We start from the raw sequence: 17,727 nt of genomic DNA on the forward strand, positions 1-17,727 counted from the left end.
GATGTTCAGTTCTATCTGGAAGTTATTTTTTGACATGGGAATTTCTGTCAGTCTATACTTCGTCCAATTTACTTACCGTTGCATGTCATCCGCGTAATAGCTTGTAACATGATACCAACACGAAATATTTAGGCGGTAGGTGTGTTCTTTTTTAGAATCATAATGATCACTAAAAAAGAACACACCTACCGCCTAAATATTTCGTGTTGGTATCATGTTACAAGCTATGACGCGGATGAAGTGCAACGGTAAGTAAATTGGACGAAGTATATGTATCTATAGCATCTATAGTCTATGTATCTATGGTAGGCTGCTAATTTGTGTTGTGTAGATGGGATGATGCATTGTGTATAAATAGTTGTGTGTCTGGGTAGGTTTATGATATACAGCGAACTCATGTTTGTTGTGTAGTCTGGTCTGGTAATTGTTACATCTAGAAAGTTTACGGACTTATTCTGTTCTGTTTCTATTAGTCCAGGGTAATAAGGTTTTTCCATGACACTCGAACAGCCAGGGTACTGAAGCGTTTTTTCGACAGGTAATACTTATAAGAGCAAATTGTAACTATTTCCTGCGTAGGATCTGGCGGCCATTTTTAGTTATAAACAATTAAGTGTCAAAAAATGGCATTTTTCCCTTTTTTTTTCAAATCAATGGAAAACAGTGAAACTTATGTTTTTTTAGTACAAATATCTTTGAGGTTATGGAAAAAGCTTTAAAATGACGTATTATTACATAGTTTGATATATCATTTATTGTTAATATAATTGCGAAAAAAGGTCGGAATTGCAAAAAAAATAATTTCCCAATATCTATTGTAAAAATTAGTGTACAGCTTTGAAATTTATGTCATATAAGGGTTCTTTGGTGTTTAATATGTGATAAAAATTTCAAAGCGATCCATTCAATTGTTTAAATTTTATTCAAATTGTTTATCCCAGAGAGCATTTTTTTTGCAATAACATAAGTCAGAAAAAAATGACGTTACAACCATTTCACAGGTGTCAAATGAAAGAGCATGAGCTATATTTTCAACTTGGTTTAAAAAAAGCGAATAAAAAATGCATTTATTAGTAATAAATAATTATGCAAAAGTGTCATAAATCTTTCCTTATAAACTTTTTATTTTGTTATATAAGAAATTCTATATATTTATTACAATATTTTATCAATTATGATATAAATAACATTACTTGGTAGTTGTGCACTTAAAACAAGGTAAAAAAGTTAATTTTTTTGGAAAAAGTTATCAAAAAGTTTATAAGGAAAGATTTACGACACTTTTGCATAATTATTTATTATTAATAGATGCATTTTTTATTCGCTTTTTTAAACCAAGTTGAAAATATAGCTCATGCTCTTCCATTTGACACCTGTGGAATGGTTCTAACATCATTTTTGTCTGACTTATGTTATTGCAAAAAAAATGCTCTCTGAGATAAACAATTCGAATAAAATTTAAACAATTGAATGAATCGCTTTGAAATTTTTATCACATATTAAGCACCAAAGAACCCTCAATTGACAAAAATTTCAAACCTGTACACTAATTTTTACAACAGTTATTGCGAAAATAATTTTTTTTGAAATTCCGACCTTTTTCGCAATTATATTAACAACAAATGAGTATATCAAACTTTGTAATATGCCATTTTAAAGCTTTTCCATAATCCATAATTCCATAATCTTAAAGATATTTGTACTAAAAAAATCATAAGTTTCACTGTTTTCCATTGAAAAATATGATACTGTATGATAGAAATTGGTCAAGTTGCCTGTTAGTTCATGTAAAGCATACTAGTATATCATCCACGTATCTCCACCAATATAAGAACTGTTTAAATATGGGATGTTTAGAAATTGCTTTTTCCAAGGCGGTTCATAAATATATCTGATAGCAATGGGCTTAGAGGATTACCCATAATAAGTCCTGCATTGTTGTTTGTATATATTTGATTATTGAATTCAAAATAATCTTGATTTATGCAAATTTCAAGAAGGTGTAAAATTTCGGATGTAATGATCGGATTTGTACTATTATGGTCTAAAAGATTTTTAACTAAAACAAAACTTTCTGTAGGAGGAACACTAGGAAAAAGATTTTTTATATCAAATGAAATTAGTCTGGAGTTGTTGGGCAATTCAAAATGTATTTTATTAACTAGTTCTAGTGTATTTTTTCCGGTGAATTTAGGTGAAAATTTAGTGTATTCTGTAATAATATCTGACAGTTTTTTTAAGTTTATATGACGGAACTGTATAAAAAGAAACTACAGGCCTTATTGGGTGGCCAGGTTTGTGTAGTTTAATAAAAGAGTATAATTTAGGAGGTTGTGGTTGTTGTGGCTTCATAATATTAATGTATTTCTATTCTAATGGATTTAATATTGATTTTGAATTTTCAATGGCTAGTTTAATTTGTTTTCAGTATTTTTCTGTGGGGTTTTTGTTTAGTGTTATACTATTTTGGTTATTTAAAAATTCTATTGTTTTATTATTATAGTCTCTTTTATCTATTGGGACCGTGCAAGTTCGGAAAAGCAACACCTGGTTTCTTCGTTCTGCACTTTTATTCGCACTTTTAATTATATTGGCCAGTCATATGGTCCTGGTTACTGGATAATTGTCAAGGCCATAGTACAAAAAAAATAGTAAGAATAAAAAAATAAGATTTAGGTTGTGTTATATTAAAACGTAAACAATTGTATGTAATAAATAAAATTAGTTATTAAAGTACAGTACTGCAAGCAAAATACAATTAAGTAAATTTACCTTTATATAATAATTGCATATCATATCAATATTGTGAAGCAATATATAATTTTTCTTCTTAAATGACAATAGGTATGAAATGTACGTCAATTTGACAATTTTAATTGACAATATGAATTATTTAAGATAGTTGCAATATTTCTCCGCTATTCGCGCACGATCGTTTCGTGTATTCCTTGCGAGTACTTGCACACTGCGAATAGCAATAGTAGTGTTACCTTTGTCTGCTTTTTTAAATATTATGTCATGTTTTATTGATTTATTTTTAATTGAAATTCAGAAGGCTTGAAAGAATACAAAATGACCAAATCAGAAATTTAATAGGAGTCAAGTCAACCATCATAGACAAAATCCAAAGGAGACAACTGATCTGGTATGATCATGTAGAAAGAACAGACAACAATAGGATGCCAAAACAAATTTTAAAATGGACACCTAGGGAACGAAGGAAGAGAGGAAGGCCGAAACAATCCTTTCTAGGAGGCATTCAGAAGACAATGTCGGAAAAGAACCTTCACCTGGCAAATGGAATGACTGAGGAAGCTGGAAACCGGAAGGCGGAGAACACTATAAAAAACCGGGATAATAAAAAAATTATATTCTAACATTTATGTACTTAACTTACGTGCATATACTTAAACTTAAAAGCAACAACGAAATGATTATTTATTATTAAACTTAAAACTTACTCTTGGTTGACGGATTTGAGGGGTTTAAAAATATTTGGATGGTAGGCTACAATTAATTGACATTTATTTTCAATTGCCTCCTCAACCACATCTTCAGTCAAATCTATTGTTAATAACAATGAACGAACTGTTTTATTTTCTGAGGGTTCTACCAAAAGACCTACGTTGTCCCAGCCCTCGGCTAAATTTAAAGGAGCAATGGATTTTAATATCCTTACTGCATCATTTATTGTAACAGCCATTGCTTTTGATTGGATATATTTTACAAAATAGCACTGGTAATTATTATAAGTTTTTATATTTAAATTCTTATACCGATTTAATGAACTAAGTCTAGAAAGTAGCATCGAGCTTAAGCTTAACAAAACAATAAACAAAGTAAGGTTAAGTCCAGCATAGAAAAAAGTGTTGTGTGATTTGGTAGAATGCGATCTTACTCTTTAAAAAACATGACACGTATTTCAGCGCCATCTCAGCTCCTGGTTAAATGGAAGGATACTACAAATCTGGCCTCCACATAAGTGGTCTGTAGCTTCGACATGATAGGTGTGAAATTTTAAACGTTCTTGTTGTTGATTGGATAGGAAGAGTGGCGTAATCTAGCCTCCATGCTAGGCTAGGTACATCATAGCCTCCATACGGTACTTCCAATATTTAATATTTTATTCAAGTGCATTGGCGTAGTTAGACTTTGAGCTTGGGGGGGGGGGCACGGCTCCCTGAGCATCTTGAAGTATGATTAAGGGACCCAAAAAGCCCGCCGCAGGTGCCTCGGGGAGGCGAAAATTTTTTTGAGCACCACGCCCATTTTTCATTAAAAAAATCACCAATTTTGCTTTTTTTTTTTTACCTGATCATATACATAGTCACACGAACAGAAACCATTTTCTAAACTTACAACTTAAAATCTTTATTAATTAGGAATACAAGTTATAATTTTACAAAGGTTCTTTTTATAAAATTACAAAAATAAAAATGAAAAAACCAATTCTTTTAGTAACGGGTATAGGTACATGTCATATAAGTAATTATAATAATGTTATTTTAGGTAAAACATATACATCTTATTATAATTTTGCTACAGAAACATGCTTCTAGGAAATTAACTCTTGTCTAAACAAGAGTTAATTTCCTATTTTTTTCAGCAAATTTACATAAAACTTTTTCAGCTGTTATTTTATTTTTTACGATTTCATTTTCTATATGTATTACTGAGAGATTAGAAAATCGATCCTGAATCATAGTAGCTCTTAGCCAAGTTTTGATTCTCCTCATAGCTGAAAAACTCCTCTCACAACTAGAAGAACTTACTGGCAATATTCTAGAAATTTGCAACAGTTTATACAGGTTGGGATAATATTCTTTTTTAATATGCTGTATATTATCTATATTTATTTCATGTCCTTTTAGTTGCAACATATTCTTCATAACCACAGCTTCAGCATTTAAAGAGAAAGTATCAATTTTCAATATATTTTTATAATTGTCTACGAAATCTTGTGCATTCTCCATATCTAATTTACAAAATGCATCAACTGATGTGGCTAATGGTAAATTTTCAAATCTACTCGTAAAATTAACTATTATATTGTCTAAAACTTGGTAGTAAATATTAATTTTCCAGTATTCTTTAGCCGTTATATGACTCAGTAAAAAAGTCATTTTGCTGTCGTCTTCTTTTTGAAACTCTTAAAGGCTCCAGTGAAATTTCGTGTTTTTCAGCAAATTGTTTAATATCTTGCCAAATTTTAAACTCAGATCTGTAACCTTTAAAAGTTTCAATAGTACTTGTTATTAGATCACTAGCCTGACCAAGAGTAGTATTTGTGTCTTGGAAACATTTATTTAGAACATTAATTATAGAAAGTACGTTATGGAGTATATGTAAAGAAACTACAAATTCAGGTTTAGTTATTGTGGTCAATAGCCCTATCGCTTCTATGGATTGCTTATCTCTATTTTCGGCGATTTCTTCTTCTAACTCTAGTTTAATGGTTTCGTAGTTTATAAGCACTGCTTTGCAATTTTCAAAACGACAACTCCATCTAGTTGTTGATAGACTGCCCAATTCACGGCTCGCTTTAACGCCAAGGCTATCTAATAACTTTTGCAGGTTGGCGTGATGACCGGGATGTGAAAAGTGCACATATAAGGCTTCGATGCCATTAAAAAAAACTTTAGCCAATGCAATATTTGCACACGAATCAACAACAACTAAATTTATTAGCTTATACTGGCTACAAAAAACTAAATATCAAATGCACTATAATTTCTATTTACAGAAAATGACAAGAATATTATGTATACTGAGTTTACAAGAGGACAAATTTTTGTATTTTTGATTATAGCCCTGTTCAACTAAATTGAAGTTTCTTATGGCAAATGATATTCTCTCAACAAGCAAAAATTTTCATCAAGGATTACTTTTTTTCGTATTTTGCAAAATACGGCATTTTTACTCTTGCGCAAAATGATATTTTTTGTATTTTTGACCAACCCTGTAGAACTAAATTAAAGTTTCTTATGGTGAATGATATTTTCTCAACAAGCAAAAATTTTCATCAAGAATGACTTTTTTTCGTATCTTTCATTTTTTGGTCCATTTGTCCTCTTGTAAACTCAATCTGCGGACATACTGTAACATATTATTACGCCAAAAATATCCAAATGTAATTTAAAATAATGTACGGTAATACGACGCAAAATACGGTAATTTCGGACTACAGGTACGGTAAATTGGTTGACAAAGGTTGGCAACACTGCTGTTAAGGCAAGATCCCGGCTAAATCGACTGGCGCATAGTATAGCGAGTTGCGTCATGTTGGTGTCTGCGTATACCTAGCACGACTTCATCCGAGATTGTAATGTGGGTTGCCTATATTGATTGTGAATAAATCTTGTCTTGAATCGGAAGAATGGGAAGCACGAACTTCAAAAAAAATTTTTTTCGCAGACCGTGGTGGGGAGTTATAATACTAAATACAAATTTCGTTTTTTTTTTTGTGTTTTTTTTCTGGGGTGGGCCACCAGAATTCTGGGGGGGGCCGTGCCCACCCCTGCCCCCCCCCTAACTACGCCAATGTTCAAGTGGACAATAAAGGTACAACACAAACAACTTTTGTTTCTTAATTATTTATTTATACAATAATGTGACATTTTACATATAAATATGAGTATTTAATTTGGATTAAATATATGTTTACTCGTTGAATTTTTCCACCGTCTGCACACAACACCTGATGGGAGCCATTAGACCTAACAACAAAACGCGAAATAAAATGTGGATTTTAAAACTGTTGGATAAACAGTACCTACAATCAGAAAATCTCTACCTTACAATCAGAAAAACTTACCTTTAGAAAGGTACTCGATTACAAAATATCAAAAAACACGACTGAATATCAGATCAGGATCAGCTTTTTATGGTTACCCAAACACATCACATAACCGACCATATAAAATAACTGAACGACAACGAACGAACGAACACGAACACTGAACACAGATTCACAGATAGCGCAGGATTTGTCAAAAGTCATGTTCCACCAATCACAATGCCGACATCAGCGCCTCTGACAAAATGGAAGGAAAATAAATACGATTACATGTTTTTTATTAGAGTGCGCGGGGCATAGAGAAATAACAACAATAACTTGTTGTTATTTCTCTATGGCGCGGGGCATGAAGTCCAGTTAAGTCTAAGTAAGTACAGGGACAAGGAAGGATCTACAGTTCGAGCGAGTCTCGTAAATTCCACGATTTCGAGCCACGCTTCACGTATTTGCGTACTTGTATTTTAAGTTGCGTGGTCGTGCGGAGTTTAATTTACCAAATTTAAATATCGATTCTACCGATTCATAATATGTATACTATAATATATTATATTAAAGTTTTTAAATATTGTTAAAATTTTTAACATTGTATTTTAATATGTTTTGAGTTGTGTGGTCGTGCTCTGTCGAGTGGAGTTATAATTTACCAAATTTAAATATACCTAATCGTTTCTACTGATTCATAAAATGTATACTATAATAATATAATCGTTGATTGAGGTATTGGGAGATACGCAATACCTCAATCAACGATATAATAGTTTTTAAATATTATTAAAGTTTTTAACATTGTATTTTAATATACTTTGTTTTATTAATAATAATATTACCTAAGTATTGCACCTTGTTCAAAAAAAGTTCAAGATAATTACCGCGGTTTTTCCATATGAAAATGCAAAGCAAAATAATACAATATACAATTTGCAGAGTTTGTAGATGCTTGTTTTTTGATAAAATAATACAAATTGTATGTTAGTCAAGGGCGCATCTGTTTTGAGGTGGACGTTGAGAGGTGACTCAAATTTTTTTGCAGAAATTGCTGGAAAATAACTCAAATAATAATATTTGAGTTATCCTCCCACTCAAAATGGTCCGGAACATTGTTTAAATAATCAAAATTTCAAAATATGAAGGAAAAATTCGATTTTTGTATTGGTTTTTTTATTATAACTTTAAAACTATTCATTTCTGAGAAAAGTTGTACTGACGTAAAAGTTGCGTAATTAAATTTCCTACAATATAGAATTGGTTAAAAATTTAAAAAATAGTCACCCTTGTTGCAAACTAGCAATAATTGCGAAAAAAACCATACAAAAACAAGTATTCGCATTTTACGTTTTTCAACCATTTATGCTACACTTACGACCTTCACATTTTACCCGGAAAAACTTTATGATATAGTAAAACAACACTGTAAATTTAATTAAGATCGGTTTAATAGATTTTGAAAAATAAATTTTGCAATCCAGCTTTCGCAAAAAAAATCATTTTTTTAAAATGTTGCAGGACTGAAAATAAAGCAGATAGCAAGTTAATTTTTTTTTGCTTATAGAAGTGTACTGTACCTTTCATTTACAATTTTCAGAATTAAAATTGATTAATTACCACGGCGTCAGCAAATTTTTTAAATAAACATTAATTTTTGGTGCTACGCGCAGGACCGCGGTGTTCGATTCACACAAGTTGATTTCCACCAAAATTTCTTCCAATCTTTATCTAATATATTATTTTCTTACTCTATATTTTGTAGTATTTTAATATTTTAATTCCACAAAAATCAAACTAATTTTATTATTGTTTGTGAAATATGGTTTAAACAATTGCATATGTTTAAAAATAATAAACTTTTATTCTCTAAGTTAAAATATATGAACAAAGAAAGTTTTTGCTAAAAAAAGTGTTATTTCAAAGGATAGAGTATGTGTTTTTATTTTGCAATAAACAAATTTATTTATTTATATCGAAATGTAATAAAAATTAAAATGTATCAATCATTATCAAAGGTCATTGGAATGCCCAATCAGAGCAAACTATCCGCTGTCCTGCGCGTAGCACCAATAATTAATGTTTATTTAAAAAAATTCCTGACGCCCTGGTAGTTAATCGATTTTAATTTTGCAAATTGCAAATGAAAGGTACAGTACACTTCTATGCGCAAAAAAAATTCAACTTGCTATCTCCTTTATTTTCAATCCTGTAACATTTTGAAAAAATGAATTTTTTTTGCGAAAGCTGGATTGCAAAATTTATTTTGCAAAATATATTGAATCGATCATAATGAAATTTAGAGTATTTTTTTACTGTATCATAAAGTTTTTCTGGGTGAAATATGAAAGTCCTAAGTTTAGCGTAAATGGTTGAAAAATGTAAAATGCGAATACTTGTTTTTGTATGGTTTTTTAGCAATTATTGCTATTTTGCAACAAGGATGACTATTTTTTAAATTTTTATGTCAGTACAACTTTTCTCGGAAATGAATACTTTTAAAGTTATAATCAAAAAACGAAGAAAAAAATCGAATTTTTCCTTCATTTTTTGACATTTTGATTATTTAAACAATGTTCCGGACCTTTTTGAGAGGGAGGATAACTTAAATATTATTATTTAAGTTGTTTTCAAGCAATTTCTGCAAAAAAATTTGAGTCACCTCTCAACGTCCAAATGTACTAATATTTTTACAGATGCGCCCTGGTCTATGTAGGTAGGTAGAGTAGCAAAGCGTTGAGTAGTTATAGCAAAAGTAGCTATGCCATCTGAGACACGATAAGGATGAAATTAATTTTATATTTTCTTTTCTCATGGCATGCATGATGGAGAGTTTTTTTTAAATACGTAACAAAGCATGTTGTTTTGTTATCTTTGTTCAAACACCTCAGCTGACACAGTGTCTCAAGTACGATTGCGCGAAATCGTGGAATTTACGAGACTCGCTCGAACTGTAGATCCTTGTATATACAGGGTCGTTTTTGAAAACAAGCTATTTTCGGGTAGTTTTTGAATTTATAAATAAACCACAAAGACAATTAATACATAAAACTCGTGAAAAGGATTTTATTCTCCAAGGATGTGGTGTGAATGGATATGGAATGGATGGAACCCAGAAATTATTTAATATAAATGATAAGATGGTTTTTTATTCAATTGGGTTATAATTTCATTGATTTTGTTATGTGTACAGGGACTGTTATGATATAACTAATATAAAGTAAAAAGAAAAAGTACTTCATTCAAAATTCAAACAGATATACAATTTTAATTCTCCGAATCTCCGGATTCGGTGAATCCGACATGGACAACTAGCGGATCTATTGAATTGAAGAACCGAATCACAGTTTAAAACAGGAGACGTTCTTCTTCTTCTCTTTTTTTATGGCTTCGCTACGAGGCGATTCGCCAGCACTATTTGTTGGCGACCGTGATGTAATCTGGTTCTAAACCATATCAGGGCCGCTGACATTTGCGTGAGATGGTAGCATTTTTTCCTGACTTTTAAAGATTTGAGGTTAAGGTGTTATATACAAATAGGAAACACAAACACAGATTGTAAACAAATGGTAATAGGAACGCCACAGAGGAGAAACTGGAAGGCAAAAATATTAAACATATTAAAATAAAGTTGAGCATCATGAATTACAAATTAATTTTATTATAGTCAAGAAACTGTAAGATTGCACTGACCGACCTTTCGTTAGGGGATATTAAGATTGTATCTATTGAGATTGGTGTTTTGAATTTCATTGAAATAAAGATTGTGTATAAATCCATGTTGGGAATAACATTAATGGGGCATTCAAAGAAAATATGGTTTAAATCCTCCACTACTCCGCATTCACATGCTGGACTGTCTATTATTTTGATTTTAAAAAGATGTTGTTTAGTTAAGCAATGACCTGTTCTCATTCTTATTATTGTGGTGATATGTCTTCTGTTTTTAAATGTTAGGGTTGAGAACCATGCCTTAAAGGAAAAAGAGGTTTGCATTCTCATATACTGGTAGTTTTTCCTCCGCAGCATGGCTTCCCAATTGATTTTAAATTTAGTAATAATTTTTTCCTTTATGGAGTTTAGAATATCTTGGGAGTCTAATAACATAGCCAACGGAATATTTAAGCCTGTCCCTATTTTGGCTAGTAAATCAGCTTCTACATTACCAGGAATGTCAGAATGTCCTGGAATCCATGAGATTAAAATGTCAAAACCTTTCTTATATGCTGATAAGATGAGATTTTTTGTTTTGAGGGAGATTGAGTCATCAGTGGCTGATATTTTAGGGTTTTTAATTTTAGATATAGCATTTAGAGAATCTGAGAAGATAATAGCCTTCTTGATGTCTTTAGATATTATGATTTTAATTGCTTGGTAAATTGCCACATTTTCGGCTTTTGTTATAGATAACTCACCAGGAAGCCTAGAAGAAAACTTGAAGTTAATGTTGGGAATGTTGACTCCAAAACCTATTCTCCCATTACTTTTGGAGGCGTCAGTATATACAAAGGAGAAATCCCTATTGTACTTTTGGGTGAATATTGAAAATTTTTGTTTGATTGATGATTCATTTTTCTTAAGATTACAGTTTAACGTTTGTATTGGATTGCTTAATGTGTTGAAGTCCAAGTCATAACAAGGAAAGTTTGGATGTTTGTGTATTTTGTTTTGATAAGGGAAAAAATGTTCAAGGGCCATTACAAGAAGAGGTACAAGGTTTGCCTTGTGGAAAATGGGTTTATTTATGATTTTTCTACGTATGTTAAGAAGCGTCTTTATTACTGGGTGATTGTTAATTTTGATAATTTTAGATATGAATTTAGACGCTAGTATTAGACTTCTATGTTCCAGGTCAATCTGAGCAGATTCAGCTAAGATTGCTAAGCGCGGAGTGGATTTCATGCATCCCAGGCATACTCTGAGCCCTTCGAAAAATACTTTATTTAGGTTATTGCTACATTTCTGTGTAATTGGGCTGAACAGAAAGGAACCATAATCCATATGAGACCTAATCAAAGCATTAAAGACCATAATTAGAATCTTGGGGTCTGCACCCCACCAAACTCCACACAATGCTCTCAATATGTTGATATTTTTCTTTGCTTTAAGTACAATTTTGTCTATGTGAGGGTCCCATTTCAAGTTTTTATGAAAAGTGATGCCCAAGAATTTAACCTGATTTTTGAAGGGAATGTTATTGTTATTATTAAGAGTGATTATAGGGGGGTTTGTTTTGCGTTGACCTCTTGTGAACCACACAGCTTCACATTTATCAATTGAAATAGACAACCCATGAGCTTCTAGCCAGTTTTGAGTGTTTGTAATTTCTGGGATGATCTTATTTGTCATACTATGAATGTCTTTACCGCTAATATACAACACTAAATCATCTGCATACCCACATATTTTCACTTCGTTAGAGAATAAATAGAAAAGGTCATGAATGTATATGTTAAAAAGAATGGTGCTTAAGGGAGAGCCTTGAGGTAGCCCCTTAGAAGTTTGGTATGGTCCCAAGAAATTGCCGTCATCAGCTCTTGAATATAAAAGTCTATTTTGTAGGATTTTAAGGATAAGGTTGATTAAAGCCAAGGGGAGGTTTAAATTTTTAAGTTTATTATAAAGGTTGTATATTTCAACATTGTCGTAGGCTGATTTAATATCTAGAAAAATGGCTAATACCGTTTGGGAAGATTCAAATGCTTCTAAAATCGTAGAGTGTAAAAGAGCTAAATTATCATATGTCCCTCTACCTTTCCTGAAACCTGATTGATTAATTTTAAATAGTGAATTGTGTTCCATAAACCAATCCAGACGATTTTTAATTATGATTTCGAGAGTTTTAAGTACACAGGATGATAGGACTATTGGTCTGAAACTCTCAGACAAAGTAGGGTTTTTTTGAGGCTTTAAGATGTTAATTACATTAAATTTTTTCCATTCCACAGGAACAGGACCCCCACTCAAACAAAGGTTGTAAATTCTTAACAGTGTGTTTTTGGCTGCCAGTGGGAGGTTTCTTAACATCAAGTAAGATATGTCATCGATACCTGGCGCAGAATCTTTTTTATTATTTAACGCCAAATTATACTCATGGATTGAAAAGGGAGCAACTTCTTGGTTATCATATGACATATTAAAATTGGGATCAATGTTTATTGAAGACATTTTACCTAATATTTCTAATTTGATATTATCTGGCGGATTATGAACAACTTTATTATTGTGATAATTGGAAAATTTTTTAATTTTATTCCAAACGTAAGTGATATTGGATCCTCTGTTTAAGGATTCACAAAAGTTTTTAAATTTGTATTTCTTTTTTGTTTTTAAGTTCCTCCTAGTCATAGCGATGATGCGTTTTGTTTCGATGAAATTTTCTATAGAGGGGGAATTATTAAAATTGGAGATTGCTTCTTTTCGTGTTTTGATCCATAAGGAACACTCTTCGTCCCACCATGGATTCCTGGGTCTACCCTGTACCCCACAATTTTTGAAAGGGATTGCTTCATCTGCCGCTGTGTTTATGACTGTAAGGAAATCCTTATAGTCTTTGATTTCTGACAAGTTTTGCTTGTTTAATAATATGTTCTGGTAATAGGTATTCCAGTCAGCTTTTTTAGTGTTTCTTGTTTTGTATGGTTTAAGTAGGTGTCTTTCTATTCCATTAAGGTCCTCTATATTTAATTTAATGTATGTGGGAAAGTGGTTACTGTTACCGCAGTCTTGGATAACACCCCACTCAGACGACAAACACATACTGTTGCTCACAATTGCAAGATCTATTGCACTGATGTTCTTATTAGAGTCTTGAAATAACGTTGCTGAGCCATCATTTAACACTGTAAGGTCATTATCAAAGGAAAAATCAAAAATAACTTTACCACCTTTATTGCATACCCCTTTATCCCAAGCGGGATGGTGTGAGTTCAAATCCCCCATAATGATTAGATTATTTAAGGGTATACCTTCTACCATTTCGTTTAGTAAGGTGGCAGTGATTGCCATATTTGAACTAGAATATATATTTATAAGGTATAGGTTACTGATACTAATTATTATGTATTGAACTAGAGCTGAATTGAATTTTTTGATTGTCGAAAACCTTATGGATTTCTTAATGCATGTTGCCACCCCACCAAATGAATCATCCCTGTCTTGTCGGATGATGTTATAAAAGTTTAAAGAAAATCTGGCATCATGCTTAAGCCATGTTTCATTGATGAAAATGATATCTGGATCCATTTCGGATATTAGACTAATCAGGTTATCCCTATTTGCATTAACACTTCTGATATTCCATTGTATTATTTTTAGTTTTGGGTTGTGAGACATTGTGGTGTATAGGAAGTTATAAAGAGTCAAAGTCTGAGATTGAATCTTGGTCCATATAGTCCAAGTTTGTCTGGGATAATATATTTTTGAGAATATTTAAATTATCGAATGTCGCATTATTGAGAAAATGTAGACAAGCGTTTCTGGTATTATATAAAGTATCTGAGTCAGAATGTTGAATATGTTGCAATGCACTGGGATGCCAGGCTAAGTTTTGTAGAGAGTTTGATGAGGGTTTTTCTGTGTTTGTGTTATATGATGTTGAGGCTTGTTGTTGGGAGGGAGAGTATGTTGATTTTTCGGGGCGTGAATTAGGGAAAAAGAGGTTTTCTTCATGAGCTTTCTTGTCGTACCCTTTTTGAATGACTCGTCTTTTGTTGTTTGAGTTAGAGACCACCTGTTGAAATGAGCGTTTGGTAGTGGAGGATTTGAAGTTATGAGTTCTTCTTTGGGAGGGCGTGACAGAGTCGTTGATGCTAACATTATTGTTTGGGATATTATTGGACTTCCTATTCCTAAGAACTGGGAAGTCACTGGCATACATAATAAACTTATCTTTTTCTACATATGTTTTTGTGACTGCTTCGTTGGCATCATAGAAAGTCATATTTTCGTATGCCATTAATTCTTTAATGTTTTTTTGCCTCAGGAATTCGGGGCAGTTCTTATCAGTGGCTTTGTGGGGTCCCTTGCAGAAGAAGCATCTGACTTCACATGCTTCAGTATGGGCAAGTTCACCACAGTTAATGCAACGATCTTTACTCTTACAGATTGTTTTAGTGTGCCCAAACCTTAAACAATTGAAACACTGAGTAACTGGTGCTACGTAAACGTTAACTAGTTTCGGCATGCCATAAAAGTTTACTATTTTAGGCATTATTACACCTTTAAAAGTAAAGAGTACTGTGCCTGTTGGTTCATACGTGATTACGTCATTCTTGAATACCTTCCTATTGAGTCTTCTAACATTTAGTATTTCGATGTCAGAGCCTGTACTGCAACAATCCAACAATTCTTTGTCACCAATCTCTAGATCAATTTGTCTAACTATACCCTTACAAGTAACAAAATTAAAGGGAATATAAATTTTATAACCCTTGTCTAACAAAGTTTTATTATTTAAAAATTGATTAGCTGATTCAAAATTAATAAATTCAATTGCAATTCGATTAAGGCCTTTACTATGTATTTTTCGAATATCTTTTAATTTTAAATTGAAAATATCTCTAGCAATTTTAATCCCATTAAACGAACCTACTTTCGTATCTATGTTTGTTGATTCTAAATACACAAAAAAGGGCCCATTATCTTTTTCGGAGTAGAGGTTGATAATTTTTTGTTCCTGATGGGTTTTATCGTTCTGAGATAGGCTATGGGAGTTAGAAATATCGTTATTACTATTTGAAATATCGTTATTACTATTTGATGCGGAATCTAAAATTATGTTCTCGACGGGTTTGAGGGGGGACGTACCCCCCTGTTCGTTACTCATAATACAAAAAGCCAGTCAGTGCAAGTTTTGTAATAAACAATATATAAAAAAGAAAAATAACAAAATATATCAAATTAAGCCTATAAAAAAGAAAGAAGTATTCAAATGATTAAGCTAATGCTCAACTTACCCAGACAAAAACAATTTGGGGTAGGTTAGGTACGTTAGTACTTAGGAAAGACCTCGTATTCGTAGAACGCGGAGCCAAGCGCTGTTCACACCACCAAGCACAGGTCAAGAGTAACAGGAGACGTTAATTTGTCCAATTCGTTCCTCTATTTGCGCATGTGCAAGCAATGTCATATAAAGGAATCTTTTATTTTGACAATTGACATTAAATAGTTTTGTAAATTTGTAAAAAATTATAAAAATAACTTTTAAAATGTGCTGAAATTCTGTATAAAATCTGCTGTTACCTGTAATGTAGATAAAAAGTAAAATAAGATCATGGAAAAAAGTAAAACGTTGACTTTAATTAGTATTTTGTCATTTAAAGAACAGAACAACATAGAACATAACCGATAATAATCATCCTGCAATATAGAAGTACATTTAGAAATAAATACTCTATTTTAGGAGTTGTTAAATACTTGTGCATATTATGGGTATATAAAATGGGGAATTTATGGACAATGTATTGCTATCCAGTTCTCAACTGCAGCAGTTGAAGTGCTTCCATTATAAATATTGCTTGTTATTGAAAGATTTGGTATTTTGAAGAGATTTTTCATATTGATATGTGAAATGAGATGCAATGCAAGAAATCTTTTGTTCAAAGAATATCAGCTTTACAAATATTGCAGTTGTTTAGAGAAAACATTGAAATACTTTCAACTGAACCTGCGGTTATTTAATCGAACAAGCTGTGGCAGTACATTTTTAACCAGGAGAAAATCTAGTGCAAATATATGTGTGTGTGTTTGTTTGTTTTAAAATGTTGCCATTTAAGGCAAATACAGTAAAAATTCCGTTAACCGAAATGTCTTGACAGTTTAAATAATTTTGTCAATAAAAAGTAAATTAAACAGCAATAAAATTAAGGAAATTGAACATGTTTAGACTGTTTTTTAAGGAAATCTTCTATTTTCTTTTGTGTTTCCCTTTGACAACGATGTTTTGTAGCTCTATCTCTCCAATACTATGTAATTTGATAAAAGAAGAATACAAAAAACAATGTTATTTTTAACCGAAATTCTTGTTATCCGAAACAGCCTCCCCCTGAATTATTTCGATTAACGGAGGTTTTACTGTAAATGGCTAATGTTGATAATATATTATTTTTCTTGGATTGCAGTTTGTTAATAAATTTATAAATATGTACATACATGATATTGGTGTTTGATTTGAAATGATTTTAAGTATCATTTAAAGTATGTTATATCACATTCCGTTAAAAGAACTTCCACAACTAGCAAAAATGTATGATAAACAAATTGTTTTAAAGGATAAAAATAATAATAAAGGAATTAGCTGTATGGTGGGTTTTTTATAGTACATTTAAATAAACAAATGCTGACGGCATGCAAATGAAAGTGTAATTAATACTTTTGGTTCAAAACTTTATAGATTGTAATACATAAAGGATTAGAATTTAAAAAATAAATACTTAAACCTTTGTTTTATTGTATTAACCTCTTTATATTGTTAATACCATTTGGATTGCATATCAACCAAAGGATAACATGGAACAAATACCTCCAAATGAAATGCAGGCAGTTGGATCTCAAGTTCAGACAAATGTACTGGTTCCTTGGTAGGACATCCAAATTGTCATTAAATAACAAATTACAACTATACAAAGCCGTGTTGGTCACAACTTTGATTTTATATTATGTTTTTGTTCCTTAGTACCCATTGTTTACTGCTATTTGTTGAATGATGTACAATTCTATCTTGAAGTTATTTATGGCATGGGTATTTCTGTCAGTGTATGTAACATATTATGTAGACTGCCAATAGGATTTTTCAGCCCTTCTCATTTGTTTAGAACTTCTGTTCTATGAGAATGAGAAGTGTTGAAAAGTCCTATTTATGTTGTGTTAGGATGGGATGATGAAATGTGTCAGTATTTTGTATTAGATAAAAAAAATAGCAAGTTGCCCGAATCATCATTGTAAATCAA

At 31.7% G+C, this 17,727-nt stretch overlaps 1 protein-coding gene and 1 long non-coding RNA gene across 2 annotated transcripts in view; both read right to left on the reverse strand.

Moving 5' to 3' along the window:
• Positions 1 to 3,870, reverse strand: part of LOC126879862 (NIF3-like protein 1) — a 33,098-nt gene extending 29,228 nt beyond the window's left edge. The window contains exon 1 of the mRNA XM_050643177.1: positions 3,462 to 3,870. Within this exon, the coding sequence (XP_050499134.1) occupies positions 3,462 to 3,808 (347 nt within the window). The 5' untranslated portion in view covers positions 3,809 to 3,870. The remainder of the gene's footprint in view (positions 1 to 3,461) is intronic.
• A 2,707-nt stretch (positions 3,871 to 6,577) lies between these two features.
• On the reverse strand, positions 6,578 to 7,521 carry LOC126880700 (uncharacterized). The gene is made up of 2 exons (XR_007696688.1): positions 6,815 to 7,521; positions 6,578 to 6,716 (listed from the first exon to the last, which is right to left on the reverse strand). It is a non-coding gene; the product is annotated as an uncharacterized LOC126880700 (long non-coding RNA).
• Positions 7,522 to 17,727: the final 10,206 nt, after the last annotated feature.

Source organism: Diabrotica virgifera, chromosome 2 (genome assembly GCF_917563875.1).
Source record: "Diabrotica virgifera virgifera chromosome 2, PGI_DIABVI_V3a".
Classification (NCBI taxonomy): domain Eukaryota; kingdom Metazoa; phylum Arthropoda; class Insecta; order Coleoptera; family Chrysomelidae; genus Diabrotica; species Diabrotica virgifera.